A 25,473-nucleotide genomic window follows, 5' to 3' on the forward strand; every position below is an offset into this window, starting at 1 on the left:
CAGTCCGCGTTTTTGCCACTCTACTGAATACATCCAACACCTTGTCTCGCCGAATACGCGATGCTTAACAATAAAATCCATGAGTGATTTTAATTTTCTTTTGAACACCCTTGCAGTGATGTCATGGTGATCAATGAGTGATTGGCCAGCAAATAATTCCTGTCGAATTTCTGTCCACTGCGGATTACACGTGAACGTGTAAGTCACCGAAACCCGGAAAAAGCGATTTTACAGATCCCAAATCGTACCGACCTATCAGCCTTACCAGCTTTATGCTGAAGGCGATGGAGAGGCTGATTGATCGATATCTTAAGGAAAACATCCTGGTCAACAAACCACTGCATGTGCACCAATACGCCTATCAGGCGGGCAAATCCACGGACCTGGCCCTACACCACCTCGTTAGGAAGGTGGAGGGTGCTCCGGGTAGTGGCAAGGCCTGTCTGGGTGCGTTTCTAGACATTGAAGGGGCGTTCGACAACACCTCTTTTGCATTAATCTACCAAGCACTCGAGAGCCGCGGCTCAGAACCCTGTTTGGTTAGTTGGATAGAGGCCATGCTCTCGAAACGTCATGTATCTGCCCAGCTCAACAACGAGATTGTCGAAACGTTGGCGGCTAGGGGCTGCCCTCAGGGAGGAGTATTGTCCCCTACCTTGTGGTGCCTTGTGGTCCACAGCCTGATAAATCTTTTGAACAATGCTGGCCTATACACACAGGCCTACGCTGATGATCTGGTAATCCTTTGCCCAGGGAAAGACGCCGTCTCAATGCAGGGCCCTATGATAAGAGCCCTGCGTATGGTGGACATATGGTGCCTCTCGGGGGGTCTCAGGATTAACCCCAAAAAAGCAGAGCTCCTACTATTCACGAGGAGACGTAACTTTAGCACGCCCCCTGTTATATCTCTAGGTGGCGTGCAGCTGCATTACTCCAGGACAGTTCGATTTCTGGGAATCAAGTTGGATCCCAAACTCTCCTGGCACGATCATGCAGGCACCAGAATGAAGAAGGCCACCTGCACGCTATGGGCCTGCAGGCGGGCTATCGGCAATACCTGGGGTCTGTCTCCTAAGATCCTCCACTAGATCTACTCGCACATTGTGAGACCTCTTCTCACATACGGGGCTATCATTTGGTGGCCATGTACGGAGAAAGCGAAAATTCGTGCTCAACTGGACAGAGTCCAACGTCTTGCATGTCTCAGCATAACGGGTTCCATGCGGACGGCACCAACTAGAGGGGCAATGAGGACTGCGTACAGGCTATACGTCCTCGGCGAACTACGTGCTGGCGAGACTGGTCACGCAAAAATTTGGTCACGGGCCATACAGGAATGTCCTCTCCTTCTGATGGGAAGTGACTGCATGGCTCCAGTGACTGTGGACTGCGAGGGATTCGTGACGCATATTGCAGGCAGAGAGGAGTGGCAGCATTCCAACAGACCTGCATTGCTAAATAGGGGGACCATCTGGTACACAGATGGCTCCAGAATGAATCACAGAGCTGGATCAGGGCTTATTGATGGGATCCCACTTACCAGTAGGGCATACTCGCTGGGGGAGCACGCCACTGTCTTTCAGGCCGAAGTATTCGCTGTATTAAAATGCGGATAGAAAATCCTAAGCTGCAGACACCGCAATACAGTCGTATCAATATGCTCGGACAGCAGAGCTGCCATTAAGGCTATCACGGCCGCAAAGGTAAGCTCCAAGCTTGTACTAGAGTGCATAAAAGTCCTGAAAAAACTGGTACAGGTTGGATGCAGGGTCCAGCTCGTCTAGTCACGCAGGCCATGCAGGTAATGAGGAAGCAGACTCTCTTGCCAGACTGGGATCCGCGAACGTGCCGATGGGGCCGGAACCCATAGTTGGTATCGCCAAATGCGTTGCGGTCGCGTCAATGAAGGGTCTGCTGGACAAGTGGACCCACCGAAGATGGACTGAGTCCTCTGGTATGAGACAGGCCAAAGCGCACATAGGTGGGCCCTCTGCCTGTCTCACCAAAAATCTACTACGCCTAAAAAGACGCGAAATTCGGCTAGTGACAGGTCTTTTAATCGGTCACTGGCACTTAAGAAGTCATCTCCATACTATCGGTATTGCGGATAACCCGGAATGCCGATGGTGCTGTGAGGAGGATGAAACCGTTGACCATGTAGTCGCGGAGTGCCCAGCACTCACGCGTGCCAGGTTCAAATACTTGGGTAACACTTTCAGTGTACGGAGCGACTTTAAGTCCTTCAGACCAGAGAGCCTTATCGGTTTCTCTAAGGCCGTTGGGCTCTGGTAACCCCCGGTGGGGCATGACGGGTCCATCAGAAGACCTATATGCACAACTGCCTTGGCAGCCCACTGTTTCGTCAATTCAATTCAATTCAAGCGGTGGTTCTCTATTCTTCTATGCACCATAGTAATGAAATTGGCCCCAATACTGGTAAACCCATCATTATAGAAGATTACAACAATACAAATAAAGGTGTAGATTCTGTTGACCAGAAGTGTTCGATACAGCTGTAGCCGCAGAACTACACGTGGGCCCATGGCTATATTTTTTAGAATTATAGATATGGCTGGTCTAAATGCCTATATACTGCACCAAAGCCATAAAAGGGCTAATAAGGTATCCAGACTTTTGGCTGCTAATCTTAATGGAAATAATCTTAGAAGTCGCCTATATAACACATCGCCAAGAATCCTCGCCAGCTACGAACCTCAATATCAAATATCATAGGCATAGAAGTAACAGAAGAAGTTGACCCAAGTGTTTGTCTTAAAAAGAGCCCTTTCCGTTGAGGCCTTTGACGTCTATAAGTTTCATAAAATTCGGCCTAATCAGTTTTCCACAACCTTCTGCAACGCCTACGGGGGAGGTCGTGGCCAAAAAAATGTTCACCGTCACATACTCTCAGTCTTCGCACATAAAACGGTGAAAACCCGAAACAAAATATGCATTATAACAAAAATTATTAGCGTTTATGTGTCGCAGGTCGAAACCTCCACCATTTTTCCCGATGCGTTAATTTATAAGAGGTATAAGAAAATTCTTAAATTCATCCAATTTTATTAAAACACAAAACTAAATACATACATAATTTAATTTATCCAGAAAATAACAAATACTTAAACTAAAACAATATCAACAATAGGTTAGCAGTTAATAGGCCGGAACTCAGAGTATTATTGTAAATCAATACTGTTATAAGGGCAGTTGGTGACCAAGCACCTAATTCTGCACTTCCTTCTCGCTCTATCATACAGAGCATTATTTCCGCATGTCTTAAGGTTTTTCACCAAAGTACCGTTACTTGCCAATGCACATTCATAAAAGTTTTGACAGTTGTATTCATATGGATATGATCCCACGTCAGTGCATTGAAACTCTTCAGCGCTATCAGGGGAGCATCCAGCCGAAGTGACGCAAGTTTGTTGAGTTTCATCGTAAGTCTGGTTCATTGGGCACAAGTACTGCTTTAGATCCCATCTATCATAAATGTAGTTGAAGCTGCACGAATAATATTGGTTGCACTTCTCAGGGTGTGCAAATGTGCCACTAACAGTGCAATTCAGTTGGGTTTCTCCAGGGCATTGTACCGGAGACGTTGTGCAAGTTAAACTGTTACTGTCAAACATCGTGCCCTTTGGACATTCGCCAGCTAAATCAATTATATGCCCTAGCACGTTAATACATAAATGGTAACCTGAACAATCAGTTGTATCTGGATATTTCCCAGATTTCTCACATCTAAATAGAGAGGTTGTTGTCGAGGTCTCGGTAGTTCCGTCTGTAATTGTAGTTGTAGCAGAAGAATTCGTTGTAACCTCTGATGAGGTACTTGAACTACCAGTGGTAGAACTTGCGATAGAGGAACCACCGGTTGAGTCCTCAGTTGAAGTGGTTTCAGATGAAGATTGGCTAGTTCCAGTGGATGCTTTGGTGGTAGCGCTCGAAGTTGAGGATTCACCGTTGTTTTCATCAGTTGTCTCATCAGTTGAGGTACTCTCAGTGGACGATTGGCTAGTTCCAGTGAATGCCTTGCTGGTAGAGCTCGAAGTTGAGGATTCACCATTGTTTTCATCAGTTGTCTCGTCAGTTGAGGTACTCTCAGTGGACGATTGGCTAGTTCCAGTGGATGCTTTAGTGGTAGAGCTCGAAGTTGAGGATTCACCATTGTTTTCATCAGTTGTTTCGTCGGTTGAGGTACTCTCAGTGGACGATTGGCTAGTTCCAGTGGATGCTCTGGTGGTAGAGCTCGATGTGGAAGATTCACCATTGTTTTCATCAGTTGTCTCGTCAGTTGAGGTACTCTCAGTGGACGATTGGCTAGTTCCAGTGGATGCTTTAGTGGTAGAGCTCGAAGTTGAGGATTCACCATTGTTTTCATCAGTTGTCTCGTCAGTTGAGGTACTCTCAGTGGACGATTGGCTAGTTCCAGTGGATGCTTTAGTGGTAGAGCTCGAAGTTGAGGATTCACCATTGTTTTCATCAGTTGTCTCGTCAGTTGAGGTACTCTCAGTGGACGATTGGCTAGTTCCAGTGGATGCTTTAGTGGTAGAGCTCGAAGTTGAGGATTCACCGTTGTTTTCATCCGTTGTTTCATCAGTTGAGGTACTCTCAGTGGACGATTGGCTAGTTCCAGTGGATGCCTTGGTGGTAGAGCTTGATGTGGAAGATTCACCATTGTTTTCATCTGTTGTTTCGTCAGTTGAGGTACTCTCAGAGGACGATTGGCTAGTTCCAGTGGATGCTTTAGTGGTAGAGCTCGAAGTTGAGGATTCACCATTGTTTTCATCAGTTGTTTCGTCAGTTGAGGTACCCTCAGTGGACGGTTGGCTAGTTCCAGTGGATGCTTTGGTGGTAGAGCTCGAAGTTGAGGATTCACCGTTGTTTTGATCAGTTGTTTCATCAGTTGAGGTACTCTCAGAGGACGATTGGCTAGTTCCAGTGGATGCTTTGGTGGTAGAGCTCGAAGTTGAGGATTCACCGTTGTTTTCATCAGTTGTTTCGTCAGTTGAGGTACTCTCAGAGGACGATTGGCTAGTTCCAGTGGATGCTCTGGTGGTAGAGCTCAATGTGGAAGATTCGCCATTGTTTTCATCAGTTGTTTCGTCAGTTGAGGTACTCTCAGTGGACGATTGGCTAGTTCCAGAGGATGCTTTAGTGGTAGAGCTCGGAGTTGAGGATTCACCGTTGTTTTCATCAGTTGTTTCGTCAGTTGAGGTACTCTCAGAGGACGATTGGCTAGTTCCAGTGGATGCTCTGGTGGTAGAGCTCGATGTGGAAGATTCGCCATTGTTTTCATCAGTTGTTTCGTCAGTTGAGGTACCCTCAGTGGACGATTGGCTAGTTCCAGTGGATGCTTTGGTGGTAGAGCTCGAAGTTGAGGATTCACCGTTGTTTTGATCAGTTGTTTCGTCAGTTGAGGTACTCTCAGAGGACGATTGGCTAGTTCCAGTGGATGCTCTGGTGGTAGAGCTCAATGTGGAAGATTCGCCATTGTTTTCATCAGTTGTTTCGTCAGTTGAGGTACCCTCAGTGGACGATTGGCTAGTTCCAGTGGATGCCTTGGTGGTAGAGCTCGAAGTTGAGGATTCACCGTTGTTTTGATCAGTTGTTTCATCAGTTGAGGTACCCTCAGTGGACGATTGGCTAGTTCCAGTGGATGCTTTGGTGGTAGAGCTCGGAGTTGAGGATTCACCGTTGTTTTCATCAGTTGTTTCGTCAGTTGAGGTACTCTCAGTGGACGATTGGCTAGTTCCAGTGGATGCCTTGGTGGTAGAGCTCGAAGTTGAGGATTCACCGTTGTTTTGATCAGTTGTTTCGTCAGTTGAGGTACTCTCAGAGGACGATTGGCTAGTTCCAGTGGATGCTTTGGTGGTAGAGCTCGAAGTTGAGGATTCACCGTTGTTTTCATCAGTTGTTTCGTCAGTTGAGGTACTCTCAGTGGACGATTGGCTAGTTTCAGTGGATGCCTTGGTGGTAGAGCTCGAAGTTGAGGATTCACCGTTGTTTTCATCAGTTGTTTCGTCAGTTGAGGTACTCTCAGAGGACGATTGGCTAGTTCCAGTGGATGCTCTGGTGGTAGAGCTCAATGTGGAAGATTCGCCATTGTTTTCATCAGTTGTTTCGTCAGTTGAGGTACTCTCAGTGGACGATTGGCTAGTTCCAGTGGATGCTTTAGTGGTAGAGCTCGGAGTTGAGGATTCACCGTTGTTTTCATCAGTTGTTTCGTCAGTTGAGGTACTCTCAGTGGACGATTGGCTAGTTCCAGTGGATGCCTTGGTGGTAGAGCTCGAAGTTGAGGATTCACCGTTGTTTTCATCAGTTGTTTCGTCAGTTGAGGTACTCTCAGTGGACGATTGGCTAGTTTCAGTGGATGCCTTGGTGGTAGAGCTCGAAGTTGAGGATTCACCGTTGTTTTCATCAGTTGTTTCGTCAGTTGAGGTACTCTCAGAGGACGATTGGCTAGTTCCAGTGGATGCTCTGGTGGTAGAGCTCAATGTGGAAGATTCGCCATTGTTTTCATCAGTTGTTTCGTCAGTTGAGGTACTCTCAGTGGACGATTGGCTAGTTTCAGTGGATGCCTTGGTGGTAGAGCTCGAAGTTGAGGATTCACCGTTGTTTTCATCAGTTGTTTCGTCAGTTGAGGTACTCTCAGTGGACGATTGGCTAGTTCCAGTGGATGCTTTAGTGGTAGAGCTCGGAGTTGAGGATTCACCGTTGTTTTCATCAGTTGTTTCGTCAGTTGAGGTACTCTCAGTGGACGATTGGCTAGTTTCAGTGGATGCCTTGGTGGTAGAGCTCGAAGTTGAGGATTCACCGTTGTTTTCATCAGTTGTTTCGTCAGTTGAGGTACTCTCAGAGGACGATTGGCTAGTTCCAGTGGATGCTCTGGTGGTAGAGCTCAATGTGGAAGATTCGCCATTGTTTTCATCAGTTGTTTCGTCAGTTGAGGTACTCTCAGTGGACGATTGGCTAGTTCCAGTGGATGCTTTAGTGGTAGAGCTCGGAGTTGAGGATTCACCGTTGTTTTCATCAGTTGTTTCGTCAGTTGAGGTACTCTCAGTGGACGATTGGCTAGTTCCAGTGGATGCCTTGGTGGTAGAGCTCGAAGTTGAGGATTCACCGTTGTTTTGATCAGTTGTTTCGTCAGTTGAGGTACTCTCAGAGGACGATTGGCTAGTTCCAGTGGATGCTTTGGTGGTAGAGCTCGAAGTTGAGGATTCACCGTTGTTTTCATCAGTTGTTTCGTCAGTTGAGGTACTCTCAGTGGACGATTGGCTAGTTCCAGTGGATGCTTTAGTGGTAGAGCTCGGAGTTGAGGATTCACCATTGTTTTCATCTGTTGTTTCGTCAGTTGAGGTATTCTCAGTGGACGATTGGCTAGTTCCAGTGGATGCTCTGGTGGTAGAGCTCGAAGTTGAGGATTCACCGTTGTTTTCATCAGTTGTTTCGTCAGTAGAGGTACCCTCAGTGGACGATTGGCTAGTTCCAGTGGATGCTCTGGTGGTAGAGCTCAATGTGGAAGATTCACCGTTGTTTTCATCTGTTGTTTCGTCAGTAGAGGTACCCTCAGTGGACGATTGGCTAGTTCCAGTGGATGCTCTGGTGGTAGAGCTCGAAGTTGAGGATTCACCATTGTTTTCATTTGTTGTTTCGTCAGTAGAGGTACCCTCAGTGGTCGATTGGCTAGTTCCAGTGGAAGCCTTGGTGGTAGAGCTCGAAGTTGAGGATTCACCGTTGTTTTCATCAGTTGTTTCGTCAGTTGAGGTACTCTCAGTGGTCGATTGGCTAGTTCCAGTGGAAGCCTTGGTGGTAGAGCTCGAAGTTGAGGATTCACCGTTGTTTTCATCAGTTGTTTCGTCAGTTGAGGTACTCTCAGTGGACGATTGGCTAGTTCCAGTGGATGCCTTGGTGGTAGAGCTCGATGTGGAAGATTCACCGTTGTTTTCATCTGTTGTTTCGTCATTTGAGGTAGTCTCAGACGATGATTGGCTAGTTACAGTGGATGCCTTGGTGGTAGAGCTCGAAGTTGAGGATTCACCGTTGTTTTCGTCAGTTGTTTCATCAGTTGAGGTACTCTCAGAGGACGATTGGCTAGTTCCAGTGGATGCCTTGGTGGTAGAGCTCGATGTGGAAGATTCACCGTTGTTTTCATCTGTTGTTTCGTCATTTGAGGTAGTCTCAGACGATGATTGGCTAGTTACAGTGGATGCCTTGGTGGTAGAGCTCGAAGTTGAGGATTCACCGTTGTTTTCGTCAGTTGTTTCATCAGTTGAGGTACTCTCAGAGGACGATTGGCTAGTTCCAGTGGATGCCTTGGTGGTAGAGCTCGATGTGGAAGATTCACCGTTGTTTTCATCTGTTGTTTCGTCATTTGAGGTAGTCTCAGACGATGATTGGCTAGTTACAGTGGATGCCTTGGTGGTAGAGCTCGAAGTTGAGGATTCACCATTGTTTTCATCTGTTGTTTCGTCAGTTGAGGTACTCTCAGAGGACGATTGGCTAGTTCCAGTGGATGCCTTGGTGGTAGAGCTCGAAGTTGAGGATTCACCATTGTTTTCATCTGTTGTTTCGTCAGTTGAGGTACTCTCAGAGGACGATTGGCTAGTTCCAGTGGATGCTTTGGTGGTAGAGCTCGAAGTTGAGGATTCACCATTGTTTTCATTTGTTGTTTCGTCAGTTGAGGTACTCTCAGAGGACGATTGGCTAGTTCCAGTGGATGCTTTGGTGGTAGAGCTCGAAGTTGAGGATTCACCATTGTTTTCATCTGTTGTTTCGTCAGTTGAGGTACTCTCAGAGGACGATTGGCTAGTTCCAGTGGATGCTTTGGTGGTAGAGCTCGAAGTTGAGGATTCACCATTGTTTTCATCAGTTGTTTCGTCAGTTGAGGTACCCTCAGTGGACGATTGGCTAGTTCCAGTGGATGCTTTGGTGGTAGAGCTCGAAGTTGAGGATTCACCATTGTTTTCATCTGTTGTTTCGTCAGTTGAGGTACTCTCAGAGGACGATTGGCTAGTTCCAGTGGATGCCTTGGTGGTAGAGCTCGAAGTTGAGGATTCACCGTTGTTTTCATCAGTTGTTTCGTCAGTTGAGGTACCCTCAGTGGACGATTGGCTAGTTCCAGTGGATGCTTTGGTGGTAGAGCTCGAAGTTGAGGATTCACCATTGTTTTTATCTGTTGTTTCGTCAGTTGAGGTACTCTCAGAGGACGATTGGCTAGTTCCAGTGGATGCCTTGGTGGTAGAGCTCGAAGTTGAGGATTCACCGTTGTTTTCATCAGTTGTTTCGTCAGTTGAGGTACTCTCAGAGGACGATTGGCTAGTTCCAGTGGATGCTTTGGTGGTAGAGCTCGAAGTTGAGGATTCACCATTGTTTTCATCTGTTGTTTCGTCAGTTGAGGTACTCTCAGAGGACGATTGGCTAGTTACAGTGGATGCCTTGGTGGTAGAGCTCGAAGTTGAGGATTCACCGTTGTTTTCATCTGTTGTTTCGTCAGTTGAGGTACTCTCAGAGGACGATTGGCTTGTTCCAGTGGATGCCTTGGTGGTAGAGCTCGATGTGGAAGATTCACCGTTGTTTTCATCTGTTGTTTCGTCATTTGAGGTAGTCTCAGACGATGATTGGCTAGTTCCAGTGGATGCCTTGGTGGTAGAGCTCGATGTGGAAGATTCACCGTTGTTTTCATCAGTTGTCTCGTCATTTGAGGTAGTCTCAGACGATGATTGGCTAGTTACAGTGGATGCCTTGGTGGTAGAGCTCGAAGTTGAGGATTCACCATTGTTTTCATTTGTTGTTTCGTCAGTTGAGGTACTCTCAGAGGACGATTGGCTAGTTCCAGTGGATGCTTTGGTGGTAGAGCTCGAAGTTGAGGATTCACCGTTGTTTTCATCAGTTGTTTCGTCAGTTGAGGTACCCTCAGTGGACGATTGGCTAGTTCCAGTGGATGCTTTGGTGGTAGAGCTCGAAGTTGAGGATTCACCATTGTTTTTATCTGTTGTTTCGTCAGTTGAGGTACTCTCAGAGGACGATTGGCTAGTTCCAGTGGATGCCTTGGTGGTAGAGCTCGAAGTTGAGGATTCACCGTTGTTTTCATCAGTTGTTTCGTCAGTTGAGGTACCCTCAGTGGACGATTGGCTAGTTCCAGTGGATGCTTTGGTGGTAGAGCTCGAAGTTGAGGATTCACCATTGTTTTCATCTGTTGTTTCGTCAGTTGAGGTACTCTCAGAGGACGATTGGCTAGTTACAGTGGATGCCTTGGTGGTAGAGCTCGAAGTTGAGGATTCACCGTTGTTTTCATCTGTTGTTTCGTCAGTTGAGGTACTCTCAGAGGACGATTGGCTAGTTCCAGTGGATGCCTTGGTGGTAGAGCTCGATGTGGAAGATTCACCGTTGTTTTCATCTGTTGTTTCGTCATTTGAGGTAGTCTCAGACGATGATTGGCTAGTTCCAGTGGATGCCTTGGTGGTAGAGCTCGATGTGGAAGATTCACCGTTGTTTTCATCAGTTGTCTCGTCATTTGAGGTAGTCTCAGACGATGATTGGCTAGTTACAGTGGATGCCTTGGTGGTAGAGCTCGAAGTTGAGGATTCACCATTGTTTTCATTTGTTGTTTCGTCAGTTGAGGTACTCTCAGAGGACGATTGGCTAGTTCCAGTGGATGCCTTGGTGGTAGAGCTCGAAGTTGAGGATTCACCGTTGTTTTCATCAGTTGTTTCGTCAGTTGAGGTACTCTCAGAGGACGATTGGCTAGTTCCAGTGGATGCTTTGGTGGTAGAGCTCGAAGTTGAGGATTCACCATTGTTTTCATCTGTTGTTTCGTCAGTTGAGGTACTCTCAGAGGACGATTGGCTAGTTACAGTGGATGCCTTGGTGGTAGAGCTCGAAGTTGAGGATTCACCGTTGTTTTCATCTGTTGTTTCGTCAGTTGAGGTACTCTCAGAGGACGATTGGCTAGTTCCAGTGGATGCCTTGGTGGTAGAGCTCGATGTGGAAGATTCACCGTTGTTTTCATCTGTTGTTTCGTCATTTGAGGTAGTCTCAGACGATGATTGGCTAGTTCCAGTGGATGCCTTGGTGGTAGAGCTCGATGTGGAAGATTCACCGTTGTTTTCATCAGTTGTCTCGTCATTTGAGGTAGTCTCAGACGATGATTGGCTAGTTCCAGTGGATGCTTTGGTGGTAGAGCTCGAAGTTGAGGATTCACCATTGTTTTCATCAGTTGTTTCGTCAGTTGAGGTACCCTCAGTGGACGATTGGCTAGTTCCAGTGGATGCTTTGGTGGTAGAGCTCGAAGTTGAGGATTCACCATTGTTTTCATCTGTTGTTTCGTCAGTTGAGGTACTCTCAGAGGACGATTGGCTAGTTCCAGTGGATGCCTTGGTGGTAGAGCTCGAAGTTGAGGATTCACCGTTGTTTTCATCAGTTGTTTCGTCAGTTGAGGTACCCTCAGTGGACGATTGGCTAGTTCCAGTGGATGCTTTGGTGGTAGAGCTCGAAGTTGAGGATTCACCATTGTTTTTATCTGTTGTTTCGTCAGTTGAGGTACTCTCAGAGGACGATTGGCTAGTTCCAGTGGATGCCTTGGTGGTAGAGCTCGAAGTTGAGGATTCACCGTTGTTTTCATCAGTTGTTTCGTCAGTTGAGGTACTCTCAGAGGACGATTGGCTAGTTACAGTGGATGCTTTGGTGGTAGAGCTCGAAGTTGAGGATTCACCGTTGTTTTTGTCAGTTGTTTCATCAGTTGAGGTACCCTCAGTGGATGATTGGGTAGTTCCAGTGGATGCTTTGGTGGTAGAGCTCGAAGTTGAGGATTCACCATTGTTTTCATCTGTTGTTTCGTCAGTTGAGGTACTCTCAGAGGACGATTGGCTAGTTCCAGTGGATGCTTTGGTGGTAGAGCTCGAAGTTGAGGATTCACCATTGTTTTCATCAGTTGTTTCGTCAGTTGAGGTACTCTCAGAGGACGATTGGCTAGTTACAGTGGATGCTTTGGTGGTAGAGCTCGAAGTTGAGGATTCACCGTTGTTTTCGTCAGTTGTTTCATCAGTTGAGGTACTCTCAGTGGACGATTGGCTAGTTCCAGTGGATGCCTTGGTGGTAGAGCTTGATGTGGAAGATTCACCATTGTTTTCATCAGTTGTTTCGTCATTTGAGGTAGTCTCAGACGATGATTGGCTAGTTCCAGTGGATGCTTTGGTGGTAGAGCTTGATGTGGAAGATTCACCATTGTTTTCATCAGTTGTTTCGTCAGTTGAGGTACTCTCAGTGGACGATTGGCTAGTTCCAGTGGATGCCTTGGTGGTAGAGCTTGATGTGGAAGATTCACCATTGTTTTCATCAGTTGTTTCGTCATTTGAGGTAGTCTCAGACGATGATTGGCTAGTTCCAGTGGATGCTTTGGTGGTAGAGCTTGATGTGGAAGATTCACCATTGTTTTCATCAGTTGTTTCGTCAGTTGAGGTACCCTCAGTGGACGATTGGCTAGTTCCAGTGGATGTTTTGGTGGTAGAGCTCGAAGTTGAGGATTCACCATTGTTTTCATCAGTTGTTTCGTCAGTTGAGGTACTCTCAGAGGACGATTGGCTAGTTCCAGTGGATGCCTTGGTGGTGGAGCTTGATGTGGAAGATTCGCCATTGTTTTCATCTGTTGTTTCGTCATTTGAGGTAGTCTCAGACGATGATTGGCTAGTTCCAGTGGATGCTTTGGTGGTAGAGCTCAAGGTTGAGGATTCACCGTTGTTTTCATCAGTTGTTTCGTCAGTTGAGGTACCCTCAGTGGACGATTGGCTAGTTCCAGTGGATGTTTTGGTGGTAGAGCTCGAAGTTGAGGATTCACCATTGTTTTCATCAGTTGTTTCGTCAGTTGAGGTACTCTCAGAGGACGATTGGCTAGTTCCAGTGGATGCCTTGGTGGTGGAGCTTGATGTGGAAGATTCGCCATTGTTTTCATCTGTTGTTTCGTCATTTGAGGTAGTCTCAGACGATGATTGGCTAGTTCCAGTGGATGCTTTGGTGGTAGAGCTCAAGGTTGAGGATTCACCGTTGTTTTCATCAGTTGTTTCGTCAGTTGAGGTACTTTCAGTGGACGATTGGCTAGTTCCAGTGGATGCTTTGGTGGTAGAGCTCGAAGTTGAGGATTCACCGTTGTTTTCATCAGTTGTTTCGTCAGTTGAGGTACCCTCAGTGGACGATTGGCTAGTTCCAGTGGATGTTTTGGTGGTAGAGCTCGAAGTTGAGGATTCACCATTGTTTTCATCAGTTGTTTCGTCAGTTGAGGTACTCTCAGAGGACGATTGGCTAGTTCCAGTGGATGCTTTGGTGGTAGAGCTCGAAGTTGAGGATTCACCATTGTTTTCATCAGTTGTTTCGTCAGTTGAGGTACTCTCAGTGGACGATTGGCTAGTTCCAGTGGATGCTTTGGTGGTAGAGCTCGAAGTTGAGGATTCACCGTTGTTTTCATCAGTTGTTTCGTCAGTTGAGGTACTCTCAGTGGACGATTGGCTAGTTCCAGTGGATGCTTTGGTGGTAGAGCTCGAAGTTGAGGATTCACCGTTGTTTTCATCAGTTGTTTCGTCAGTTGAGGTACTCTCAGTGGACGATTGGCTAGTTCCAGTGGATGCTTTGGTGGTAGAGCTCGAAGTTGAGGATTTACCGTTGTTTTCATCAGTTGTTTCGTCAGTTGAGGTACCCTCAGTGGACGATTGGCTAGTTCCAGTGGATGCTTTGGTGGTAGAGCTCGATGTAGAAGATTCACCATTGTTTTCATCTGTTGTTTCGTCATTTGAGGTAGTCTCAGACGATGATTGGCTGGTTCCAGTGGATGCTTTGGTGGTAGAACTCGATGGGGAAGATTCACCATTGTTTTCATCAGTTGTTTTGTCAGTTGAGGTACTGTCAGAAGATGACTGGCTAGTTCCAGTGGATGCCTTGGTGGTAGAGCTCGAAGTTGAGGTATTACCGTTTGAATCATCAGTGGTTCCTTCAGTTGATGTGTTTTCAGAAGAAGACTGATTGGTTACCGTATTTCCATTTGTTGTTGTGCTCGGTGCTAAGGATTCGCTGGTTCTAGTAGACCCTTCAGTGGTTGTCACTGCTGACGAGGATTCATTTGATTCAGTTATACTTGAATTTTGATTAGATACTTCTTGGGTTGTTGAAACAGTAGTAGAAGTAGTTGACTCCTCACTCGTTTGTGTTACATCGGGGCTTCTAGTTATTGCACCTTTTGCGGTTGTCGTCGTAGTCACCGTTGAAGTTTCTTCTGGTGGACACTCCGTTGTAGTGCTGCTTTCGGAAGGCTCGACGCACTCCCATTGGTTGGCATTACTACAAATCAGGCCAACCGGACATTGTTGAATCGTTTGACTTGAAAAGGCGAGTGTTATTGGTCCGTAGTTTGAACATTGATAGAAATGTGTTTCATTGACACAATGGAAGTATTTGCCGTAGCAATTTAAGATTTTCTCTTCGGCTTTTTGGCATGATGTGCAAGCCTAAAAAATATAAGAAATGCTAGTTAGAATATATGGAGGTAGTGGTATCCTAAATTAGTTATTTAACAAAACATTTTGCTCTTTTGCAGCAATAACTATTTGATACCAGTAGAAATCTTAGTGATAAAAACTTATTTTTAGGTTTTTACGGCAATTTCTTGTCATGGCAATTAATTAATTAATCATTAACAATTAATAATTTAATTTAAATATAATTTTCAGGAATTATTGTCTAAGCATTGAACACGCAGTGCAAAGTGTTTTGTAACAACGTAATGTTAACATAATAATACTTATTTTTCCTATTGTTCCGGTAAATCATAAGCAAATATTCTGATTACGAGATAGAGGTTACTCGTATTCTAAGATTTCTTAAAATAATCAAGTTGTATAAATAAGCGACTTAACAGGCTTATATACTATTTAAATTGTTTCTTTACACGGATTATTATTATTTGAGTGTATAATTTTTATCCCAAGTTAGTTACTAGGCAAAAAACTGAGTTTTTTATTTAAATATAAATAGCTATGCAAGTTTTTCTGACACATTCAAAACATGCCTAAATGATTGGCAACTTGAGCATTGTTGTAGCTGTCAAAACATGGTTATTTGTCAACACAACCCTAAACCTGATGCCGCAGTGCAAGCAAGTTACCTAGAGGGTAGTGGGTAGCCAGGCACTAAGCAACCCTCCAAATAACCCGTCAGGTATGTTCCCGACAAGCGGTTTTAACCAGAACAGCCGCACTGCGATCTCCCGCCAACTTAAGCAGCGTAGTAAGCCACCTGAGTATCAGACATGTTGGATATTTTCAACCAGGCGCGAGGTAGTGTTTGTTAGTAAAATAGAGGAAAAATTAATTGCGGCTGTTTTTAAACGCAAACCTATATGGGACCCAGCAGACGAATTAGGAAAAAACTCAAAAATGTAGGGGCATGATTTTAAACTCACTACTCACGGGAGCTACAATTTACGACTGAACTTGATTAAATTGGTCATTGTAATAATATAGTGTGTGTAAGAACTAGTGCGTCCAAGGTATATTACTCTCTAGTCTCTGCCCACTAATCTTCACCCTCCGCCCGTCTATAGTGCGGGCTCGGCTTTACCCCCCACCCACCTAAAACATTTGCCCAGTAAGAAATTCTTTAAAAAAAACCCTGTTTTGCGTCCCTAATATCCAAGTGTGTTCCTTAATTTCGTTACAATTGTTGTCAGAAGTGGGATATGTTAAAATTGGAGATGTGCACAGTGCCCTTTTTAGCTTTTGAAATGCTTCTTCACAGTCTGCTTACCAACAAGGTTAGCGAATTTTTTTACGAATCATCTGTAATAGGTACAAAGGCCCAGAAAGCTTCTTAACTGGTATTGGTCAGTAGGTCGTGGCCAATTTTCAATTGCATTTAGGCTTAAGCTCTTTTAGGCTATCGGAGCTTAACAAATACCTTTTGAATATTCTTCAAATGTTTGTCCCAGTATGATGATTGTTAAGGTTGACGTTAATTGAAACACATGAATTGTTTTTTGACAGAAAAAAAAGTCACGTTGTTGTCAACTACTAACTAACGCCGTCAAATAAGCCCTCCACTTTCTTTACACATTAAGTGCATTTTTTAAATAAAGAAGTGGTTTACGATGGACTTGTTTGTTTAATTCAACTATAAAAAAATACAGTCCACAATTAACCCTTGCTCTTCCCAGCAGCAGAGACACTACACAATTTGGTGATCCAGCAGCGGAGCAGCAACAACAAAACAATGATGTCATCTAGATAAACTAAACACGATTCCCAAGTCATTCCACGTAACACTGTTTCCATAAGTCTCTCAAAGGTAGCTGGAGCATTGCAGAGTCCAAAGGGCATGACTGTAAACTGCCAAAGTACTGTTCCGGTCGAGAATGCGGTCCTTTCATTATCTTCTGGGTGCATCTTGACCTTCCAGTATCCACTCTTTAGACGAGTGTGAACCTGATAGCGTGTCCATCGTCAATTCTTGGTAGGGGATAACTGTCTTTCATGGATATAAGCATAAGAGGAAAGTCCTATGTCACTCTTGGAGTGGTGCTTGCGCGAAGATATTTGTGGGCATTTATCTTGAATCGCTGTAGGTTGTATGCGTCGGGAAATATATGAGGTGGAAGCCCGTTCCACAAAGAAGATGTTCTCCAGATGAATGAGTCCCGATACAGCGACGTCCATGGGGTAGGCAGGTGGACTCGACGTTGATGAGCCGCAACTGCTAGACGCGTCCTTCTTGCCGGAACAGCCCTGGGTGGAATCAGGCCTGCCAGCTCAGAGGAGCACTTACCGTGATAATAACGGTAGAATAAACAGAGATCGGCCACCTTTCTCCTGTGCTCCAGACTTGTCAGTTCTGGTTTGTCGATAAGACGAATAGCTCTCTTCTGTATAGAATCCAGCAGGTTTAAACTATGCTTGGGTGCAGAGCTCCAGACATGCGAGCAATACTCGAGGGAAGGGCGTATTTGAGCCTTATAAAGAGTCAGCTGCTGTTCTAGTGTCTACAGTTTTTTCGTTTTGAAAAGCACTCCGAGATTTTTGGAAGCCGCCCTGGCGACCTCGGCAACGTGGTCATGCCAGGACACACTGTTGGTGACCTCGACTCCTAGAAGATGTAAAGATGATTTCATTGGCAACGTTTTCCCTGCCATAGCCAGCTCCGGGCCACCAAGGTTAGTCTTCATCGTAAATACTGCAGCCTGCGTTTTTTTAGCGTTAAAATTGACCAGATTGTTACTGCCCCACTCCAAGATTGCTCTAATATCGTTGTTGGTTGAAGCTACTTGTTGCTGCCTATGATTCTGAGAACTTGCGGCTGTCGTTGGTTTAGCGGACTTAAATGTGGAAATAAGTGTGCTATCGTTCGCAAAGCTGTAGATTGGATTGACAGTGGTTCCTAGCAAATCGTTGATATATACCAAGAAAAGGGTGGGGGATAGAATGCATCCTTGAGGGACTCACAGGCTGATACTGTGTACGAGTCAGGGTCTGAAGCCAAGACCAGATCTAAGAGACTCGCGAACTCCACCAACTACCTCCACAAGCTGCGTAAGCCCTCATGTGGTGGCAAATAGCTCAGCTTCTCGTCCTTCATCGTCGTTCTTGTTGCAGAAGCGCAGCCAGTTGATATTGTGAACGTTAAAATCACCCATGACGATGATTTCTGCACTTGGGTGGTCAATTTGCAGATGGTTAATGCAATCAACCAGGTTCAAAAAGAGCTGTCTATATTGGGTGTCGCTCTTTGGATGTATTTAAGGGAGTTAATTTAGCATTCATAAGATGGATACCAAACCAGAGACCCATATTGGATAGGACCAAAGAGAAATAGAGCATTATCAAAGATATTGAACTGCTTAAAAGCCTGCAGTTCCGAATAATAAACCCCGGTAGTTTTAAGGAAGCAGCCACTATGTGATCAATATGAAGAACGAATGTACGCCTATCGTCAAAAATAATTATTATAAGTGATAAAAAACCTGTAGTTTTTGTATTTATATTTTCCTTACAGGTTTTCGAGTAAAACTTGAAAAAACCTTATTTAATTCTTCGAAAGCAAGGCGTATCGCTATACAAATGGCAGTATTTATGCCATTTTTTATCGCAAATAAGTGGAAATTTAATTTATTAGGATAAGTCAATAAGTTTTGAGGACATTTCAGTTTTTTTTGGTTCTAGACAACTTTTTATTATCTAGGTTCAAAAATACAGTTTTAACATTTACTAGATTTTGTACAAAGACTTAAACTGTTTGTGCAAAGAATTAACTGTAAGATTCAAAGTCAAAATATTGACAATAATTCTAACTTAATCCTCTCCACACAAGTCGAAAAAATTGCTGTAATAGTTTTAATGTCCAATGTCCCCGAGTCGTTAAAAACGATGTTACTCATTCAAAACCCCGATAATTTAGATGCCGCACTTGTACATGTTACAAACTATAATTTAATCGAATCACAGATTAATTTAAAAAACCAAACTACACATAGACACCAAAACCCACAGCAAAACACCAACTTTCACCACAACCCACATTTTAACCAAAAATACCATGACCATAAGAATCAGCAACATCCACAACAAACTAATTTTAAAAATCAACCCTTTCCGTCTCAACCCGCTAATGTACAGCCTAGACCCGTAAAACAGCATTTTCCGACAAACGCCGAAGTTTTTGGTCAACAAAAAAATGTTTTTACCCCTCAAAGAGACTTTAATCCAAGGCACTTGCCGAAACCAACCTCAATGTCGATACAATCTGCAGGACCCTCTCGAATGTATCAACAAACGCAACAAAGGCCCTATAGAAGTCATTTTCAACCCGCCGGTGCTAGAAACTTTGCTTCCCAAGAATTAAGTAATTTAGAATGTAATCATGATCCATCAGCAGGTCAATATTTTGATGCAATATGGGTAAAAATAATTTGCTGACCAAAAATCAAAATGTGCTACCAAAGCTATTTATCATCAAAAACTATGCGAAATCGATAACTGATGTTACTATACATATAAGTGCTTGCTACCAAAAAATAATCGAAATAGCACCCCTCTAAGGGGTAGTTTGTTCTTGTCAATTTCTAACAAAAACGTGCTACCAAAGCTATTTACCGCCGGAAACTATTCAAAATCGGTATCTGATGTTACTATGAATATAAGTGCTTGCTACCAAAAAATAATTGAAGTAGCACCCCTCTAAGGGGTAGTTTGTTCTTGTCAATTTCTAATAAAAACGTGGTACCAAAGCTACTTACCGTCGAAAACTATTCAAAATCGGAACTCGGAATCGGACTTTAGCACGTTTTTATTAGACATTGACAAATACAAAATACCCCTTAGAGGGGTGCTACTTCAATTATTTTTTGGTAGCAAGCACTTATATGTATAGTGACATCAGTTATCGATTTTGAATAGTTTCCGGCGGTAAATAGCTTCGGTAGCACGTTTTTATTAGACATTGACAAATACAAAATACCCCTTAGAGGGGTGCTATTTCAATTATATTTTGGTAGCAGGCTGTCATACATATACTACTATTAGATATTAAGTTTGAACAGTTTCTGTCTGTAAATAGCTTTGGTAGCACGCTTTTATTCTTGGTTAGCAAATTACACACCACCGATGAATATTATGATGAATCCTTGTCGTGATTGTGAGCAACAGAAAACGCCTGTCATGCAAGAAGCAAACCTTATTCCCCCTAATTGTCCGGGTGGGTCAAATCTTGAACATTTTCAAGAAATAGCCTCTATAGACCCATCAACTTAAATAATATTGCCCAGAAAGTGGAATTGCCGTATTTCTTTTTGCCAAAAATGCAAATTACTGTTCTGATTGACTTAAGCTCCGGGAAGTGAATCTTAATTAAAGTGCAATTAGAAAAATCCGAATTTTTGTCCAAAGAAGTTGATTTTTAGGTCATATTATAACTCCTGAAGGCATAAAACCAAATCCTTCAAAAATTCATGCCATCGAAAGATATCCTATGCCTAAAACCCCTAAGGAGATAAAATCATTTTTGGGACTTATTGGTTATTATCGTATGTTTATTAAAAATTTCTCAAAAATAACATTCCCAATAACAAAATGTCTAAGGAAAGGTCATGAAAAATTTATTGGTAATCAAGAGTACCAGGAAGCTTTCATCAAATGCAAAGAGTTAATTACTAACTCTCCTGTACTCGCATACCCCGACTTTACGAAAACGTTTCATCTTACTACTGACGCCTCTAATATAGCCCTTGGCAGCGTACTTTCCCAGAATGATCATCCCATTGCATATTACTCTAGAACCTTAAATTCTGCTGAGCGAAATTATTCTACCATCGAGAAAGAGCTCCTAGCTATTATTGAGTCCACCAAACATTTTCGCCCTTATTTATATGGCCAAAAGTTTATCATAGAAACGGATCACAACCCTCTTGTATGGTTGTCAAAGATTAAAGAGCCGAATTCTCGCCTAATCCGATGGAAATTAAAATTAGGTGAATTTGATTTCGAAATCAAATATAAAAAAGGTTAAGAAAACTTCGTCGCCGATGCTCTATCACGGGTCGACATAAATGTCCTCGAGAAAAACGAGTCAATAGCCCCTATAACCGACGAAACAGTAGCAAATCTCGCCGATTTTGATCTCGCTGACTTTGCACTCAACGAACGTTATAACGAGCTTAACTCCGAAACTCTTGACCAACCTCAACAAAATGTCGATAACCTTAGAGAAAATGACCTCGACTCTAATGCCACAGTGCACTCTAATAATGACACAGAAGGTAAATATTTACCCATTTCTGAACTCCCTGTAAATTATTCCTCCTCACGTCTAATTATAGAATCGGGAAATAATTTTTTACATAGATATACTAAACCTTTTAAAAAGAATCATCATTTTGTCAAAGTAGACAAAAATAATCTTGCAGATAATTTTAGTAAGATTTTAAAGGAAATAATTAGACCAGATATAAATTTTGTTATTTTTATCCCAAACTCCGATTTAAAAGTAGAATTTCAGAAATATGTTGCCGCCAACCTAAACGGTTCTGCAAAGCTTTATATTTCAAATAGTTATTTAATTGATATAGAAAACCAAGATCAGCAAAAGGATATAATTTCTGAATATCACCAAAAAAATCATAATGGCATAACAGAAACCTATAATAATCAATTAAAACTTAAGTATTACTGGCCTCAAATGCGAGAAACGATTACTACCCTAATTAATACCTGTGAAATCTGTTTACAGAATAAATATGAAGAAAGATGTAGAAAGAAAGATTTTGAAGAAAATAGTAGTCGATAGAGGTTCAGAATTTAAAAATCGTTTATTTCAAGAATTTTGTGAACTTTTTTATATTGAAGTACACTACACTACACCTGGCAACTCCACATCTAACAGCCCCATTGAAAGACTACACTCTACCCTTCTCGAAACACTCAAAACTCAAAAAATGAAAAACCCTGAGGAAACCTCGCAAAATCTGATGATTTCAGCAGTTTTAGTATACAATCAGAGAATTCATTCTACTACAGGTTTTTCACCTTTTTCGTTACTCTATGGCCCGTACCTTAACGAACCTAACATAAACAATGTGTTGAATTTTATGACCATTTAGGTATTTTGAATGTTTTTAAAATTTATTGGCACTTTACTGGTCCTTAAGTTTATTGGATTCTAAGAACAGAAAAGACCTTTATTATAGTTTGTTTTGTTAAGTGTTTCCATATGCGAGACCATCTGGCATTTCGTTAGGCGAAATAAGGGTCGCCTTTCTCTTTTCGGTAACTTAGATAGTGAGTTAAGTAGTAGACAGAGAGACTTCAGCGAAGCAATAGCATTGCTCTTTAGTCTTTCGATTCCGTTTTTCATTCTTTGTAACGCGTAGTTTAAGTTTATTTGAAATACATTTTTTGTCTGGTTTATTGGAAGTGTTCTGATTTATTCTGCTTGAACCATAATATTTAACACAATGACTTTACAATTTACGAACAATATAATGAAAAACGAAACAGCGAATTAATCCCCTTTCACCAAAAAGTTTATGAGCAAACTCACAAAACACAATCCAAAAATACTCAAAAACAAAATAGAAACTCCAGCCCCATGCCTGAACTTTCAGAAGGCCAAATTGTGTACAGAAAAAATCCCTATAGGAATAAGATGAACCCCTCATTTATCCATACGAAAATTAAGACTATTAAGAAAAACGCTTTTACTGGACTATCAAAAAAGAAAACCGTGGTTGGTCATATTAGGAAACTTAAGAGATTAAGGAAAAATCCTTCATCTTTACAGCGTAACCCGACTTCCAAGGATCAACCTTCTACAAGTCGACCCCCTGATGCCGAATAATGGATTCTTTATAGAAAAAATCGCCCCTATTATGACGTTAAATCATTATCATAGTACTTATGTATATTTTAATCTCACTAGTATTAAGTTTACTTTGGCGGGATTAACTTCTAATTTGTTTATATTTAATCATTTTACCGATAAGTATAATAATACCTTAAATTCGCTATTTTTGCAAGCCAATAAAGAATTAAATAACACATACGATTCTTATGAAAAATTAAGTTCGTTTAAGTCTTTAGTTCGCAAAAAACGCGGATTGGTAAAACTTCTTGGAAGCTACATTAAATTACATATATATAAGATAACACATATTACAGAACTGACATTAATTTGTAAAACTGGATTAATTTTATCCGATGACATGGCAATTCTAGTGATTAAGATCCCCATTTTTGGAACAAAAACATGTAACCTACAAATTGTATACCCCATTCCTTCATCAAATGATACTATTTTAGTGAGCCCTAGTAAGTTCTATTGTAACAATTTATGGTATAAAAAGTGTAATACGAATTGGATATGTATGGATCCAATTGTTAATGGTTGTAATTTGTTAACAGACTGTACATTTGCAAAGATAAACGACAACTATCAAGTTCACACGTTAACCTATAATAAAGCTCTATTATTTTGTACAAAATCCCCTGAAACTATTTTTGAAAATTGTTTTCAGTTTGTTAAATATAATTTAACAGGATGTTCACATATTCGAAGCTAATGTAATGTAATAATAGGTCAGCGAATAATTTGAGCATTAAAAATGTTGAAATTGAAAATTCTGTTTTAGATTCAAATGTTCATTTAAATTTACAACTTAAGCATTTAATGTATCCTGAAAAAATCCAGGAAGATCTTAGGGAACCAATTGTATTTAAAGACTCTGTTCCAGAAAAAAGCCATGTAATTAGCACTTCTGTTTTATTCCTAATTCTTGTAATAGTTATTATAGTTATAACTTATTTGTGGCAAAGAAAACATAAGGCGATTCCTCTGAAGACCCTCCAGGACATTATCAACGAGGACGTTGAAGAATCTTAACGGAGGAGGAGTTATGTGCATGAACCGATTCCAATAAGCGTGCATATAAGCATTTATTCGTAGAATAAGCAGAATAGGCATTTATTATTTTACATCGTTTCTAGGTGGTTTTTAGATTTTATAAGATCAGTTCTAGCATAGAATTTGAACGATAATGTTATAATTATTAAGTTTGGTTAAATAAAACTTTTTTAAAAAGCATACTGCTGGTTTGAGTTTATAATTCGCGACTCTAAACTGTTCGACGATTAGAGCTCGAATAAAAATGAAACGCGCACTGTTTAAGGCCTCAAAACTAAATTATTTAAACAAATGAAATACTTCCTTAACAAGGTGAGTCAACCAAAGGCATTAAATTTAACTAAAGAAAAAATACCGAGTGATAAAAGAACATGAATCAATATGAACTAAATAAACTAAATGAAAACTTAACAATATGACTCTTCTTGCAAAGCAGCGTCATTCAACACGACAGTGCTTGTGGTCAGAATGAAGCAATTTCAGAAGGAACTTTACTGAAATACGTCTCATGCCTAATACGAGAAAAGCGATAAGTTAACGTCGTCAGCAAGTTCTGTAAAAGTGATTGTTGACCAGCCTGAAGGAGCTTGTACTACTTACAAAAATTTAATTGTTTTACTTAAGAAAATTACTAGTCGGTTTTAAATAAACTGAATAAGCTACTTTAAAAAAATTGAATGTTCATTGCTAGCGAAATTTGAAGATTCACTGTACCTCGTGTTCAGTATATCTCTTATCTAATAATATTAAAAACTTAATTAATTCTAATATCCAAAAAAAAACTATGAAATGACCTAAAACTAATATGATACTTGCCTGCCAAGAAGCCTTGATTAATAGAAAACACGTCACAAGACGCAAAAGTACCAAACGCATTATGTTACACTTAACATCTCTCGGATGGCACTGACGACCTCCCAATTTTGCATGTATTTAAATCCATTCTTGCTGTTTTGTCTTTCCAGTTTTGGAGCTTTAATTCCTAGTTAAACAAATTTAATTCAGCTACGGCAACTGTTTATTGAATCTTCGATTGTTCACCACCATTGTCTACCGTTATCGGTGTTTACTTCACACGCGTTTAGTTTACTTGTGATGTGTTTTATGGATTTCCATTTTTTTTTTTTTTGCTTGAAAAACTGGGATTTACGAATGTTTTATTAATGTTTTAACAAACTTAATCCTCTTAAAACATCGTCGCATCGTATACCTACACAAGTAATATCGGCAAGATTATTATTTTAAAGTGTGTTGTTTATACAGGGTGTTTCAAATTTTAACCGCAACATGGAGATCTCGAAATCTATAAGAGAAAAGAAGATGGTCAAATTACGGCAAAGATGAGAATTTTTGAACAATATGCCGTTTAAAAAACTTAAAAATTCCCTATGGTTCGTAATATATTTGAAAAAATCCGAAATTTTTTCGTGTACTTATTTCTTATCCGATTTTAAAATAATTTGCAATTTTTTAGCTACATGATGGCGTTTTCAGATTTTTAATGCGACGTTTCGTCTTTTGCCAACCATCATCAACTTAGTATTTCCTTATAGTCTTTACATTTTTAAAATCTTTGCAAAATTTGATTTTAAACGATGTTGCACAAATTTAATTTCTTGTAAAAACCCGATTTTTTTAAACAAACTAAATTTGCCTGCGTTGGCTGTGATAAGCCGACAAGACAATCAAATATAAAAACTGTCATAAATATCTCATGTTTTGTTAGTATTTTAATATTTACTGACAGTTGTTTTACTAATAATTTAAGAAATTAGGGTTTTTACGAATGAAGAAAAGCGAGATATGATTAAAATTTATTATAAATGTAATAGGGACCGATGAAAGTACATTTAAAAACTGTGGCATTTTTAACAGAAATAATAAACACATTTGGAGTCAAAACAATCCACAATTGACAATTTCGGCAAATTATTATTATATAAGTCAGAATTTTTAGATTTTTTAAATAAATTCTAAAATTTTCCGGATTTTCCGAGCATTCTTATATTTGGCATTGGGAATAACATCTTGCTTTATCACTGGACT

General features: G+C 41.6%; 1 protein-coding gene across 50 annotated transcripts; it reads right to left on the minus strand.

Moving 5' to 3' along the window:
* Positions 1 to 3,043: 3,043 nt before the first annotated feature.
* LOC126747420 (serine-rich adhesin for platelets-like) lies at positions 3,044 to 24,410 on the minus strand. Of its 50 annotated transcripts, none has more exons than XM_050456050.1 (16): positions 24,244 to 24,410; positions 13,687 to 14,495; positions 13,075 to 13,380; positions 12,259 to 12,360; positions 12,055 to 12,156; positions 11,749 to 11,952; positions 11,443 to 11,646; positions 11,239 to 11,340; positions 10,627 to 10,830; positions 10,015 to 10,218; positions 9,811 to 9,912; positions 8,893 to 9,504; positions 8,689 to 8,790; positions 7,873 to 8,484; positions 6,241 to 6,342; positions 3,044 to 5,628 (listed from the first exon to the last, which is right to left on the minus strand). In XM_050456050.1, exons 1-16 carry the CDS (start codon positions 24,301 to 24,303, stop codon positions 3,180 to 3,182), a joined length of 6,276 nt encoding a protein of 2,091 aa, XP_050312007.1. In that variant the 5' UTR covers positions 24,304 to 24,410; the 3' UTR covers positions 3,044 to 3,179. The 50 variants fall into 50 exon arrangements, with proteins under 50 accessions (XP_050312007.1, XP_050311989.1, XP_050311974.1 ...); XM_050456032.1 differs by having other exon boundaries at positions 3,044 to 5,934; XM_050456017.1 differs by having other exon boundaries at positions 3,044 to 5,730; positions 5,833 to 7,260.
* Between the last annotated feature and the right edge of the window lie 1,063 nt (positions 24,411 to 25,473).

This window comes from Anthonomus grandis, chromosome 19 (assembly GCF_022605725.1).
Source record: "Anthonomus grandis grandis chromosome 19, icAntGran1.3, whole genome shotgun sequence".
Taxonomy (NCBI): domain Eukaryota; kingdom Metazoa; phylum Arthropoda; class Insecta; order Coleoptera; family Curculionidae; genus Anthonomus; species Anthonomus grandis.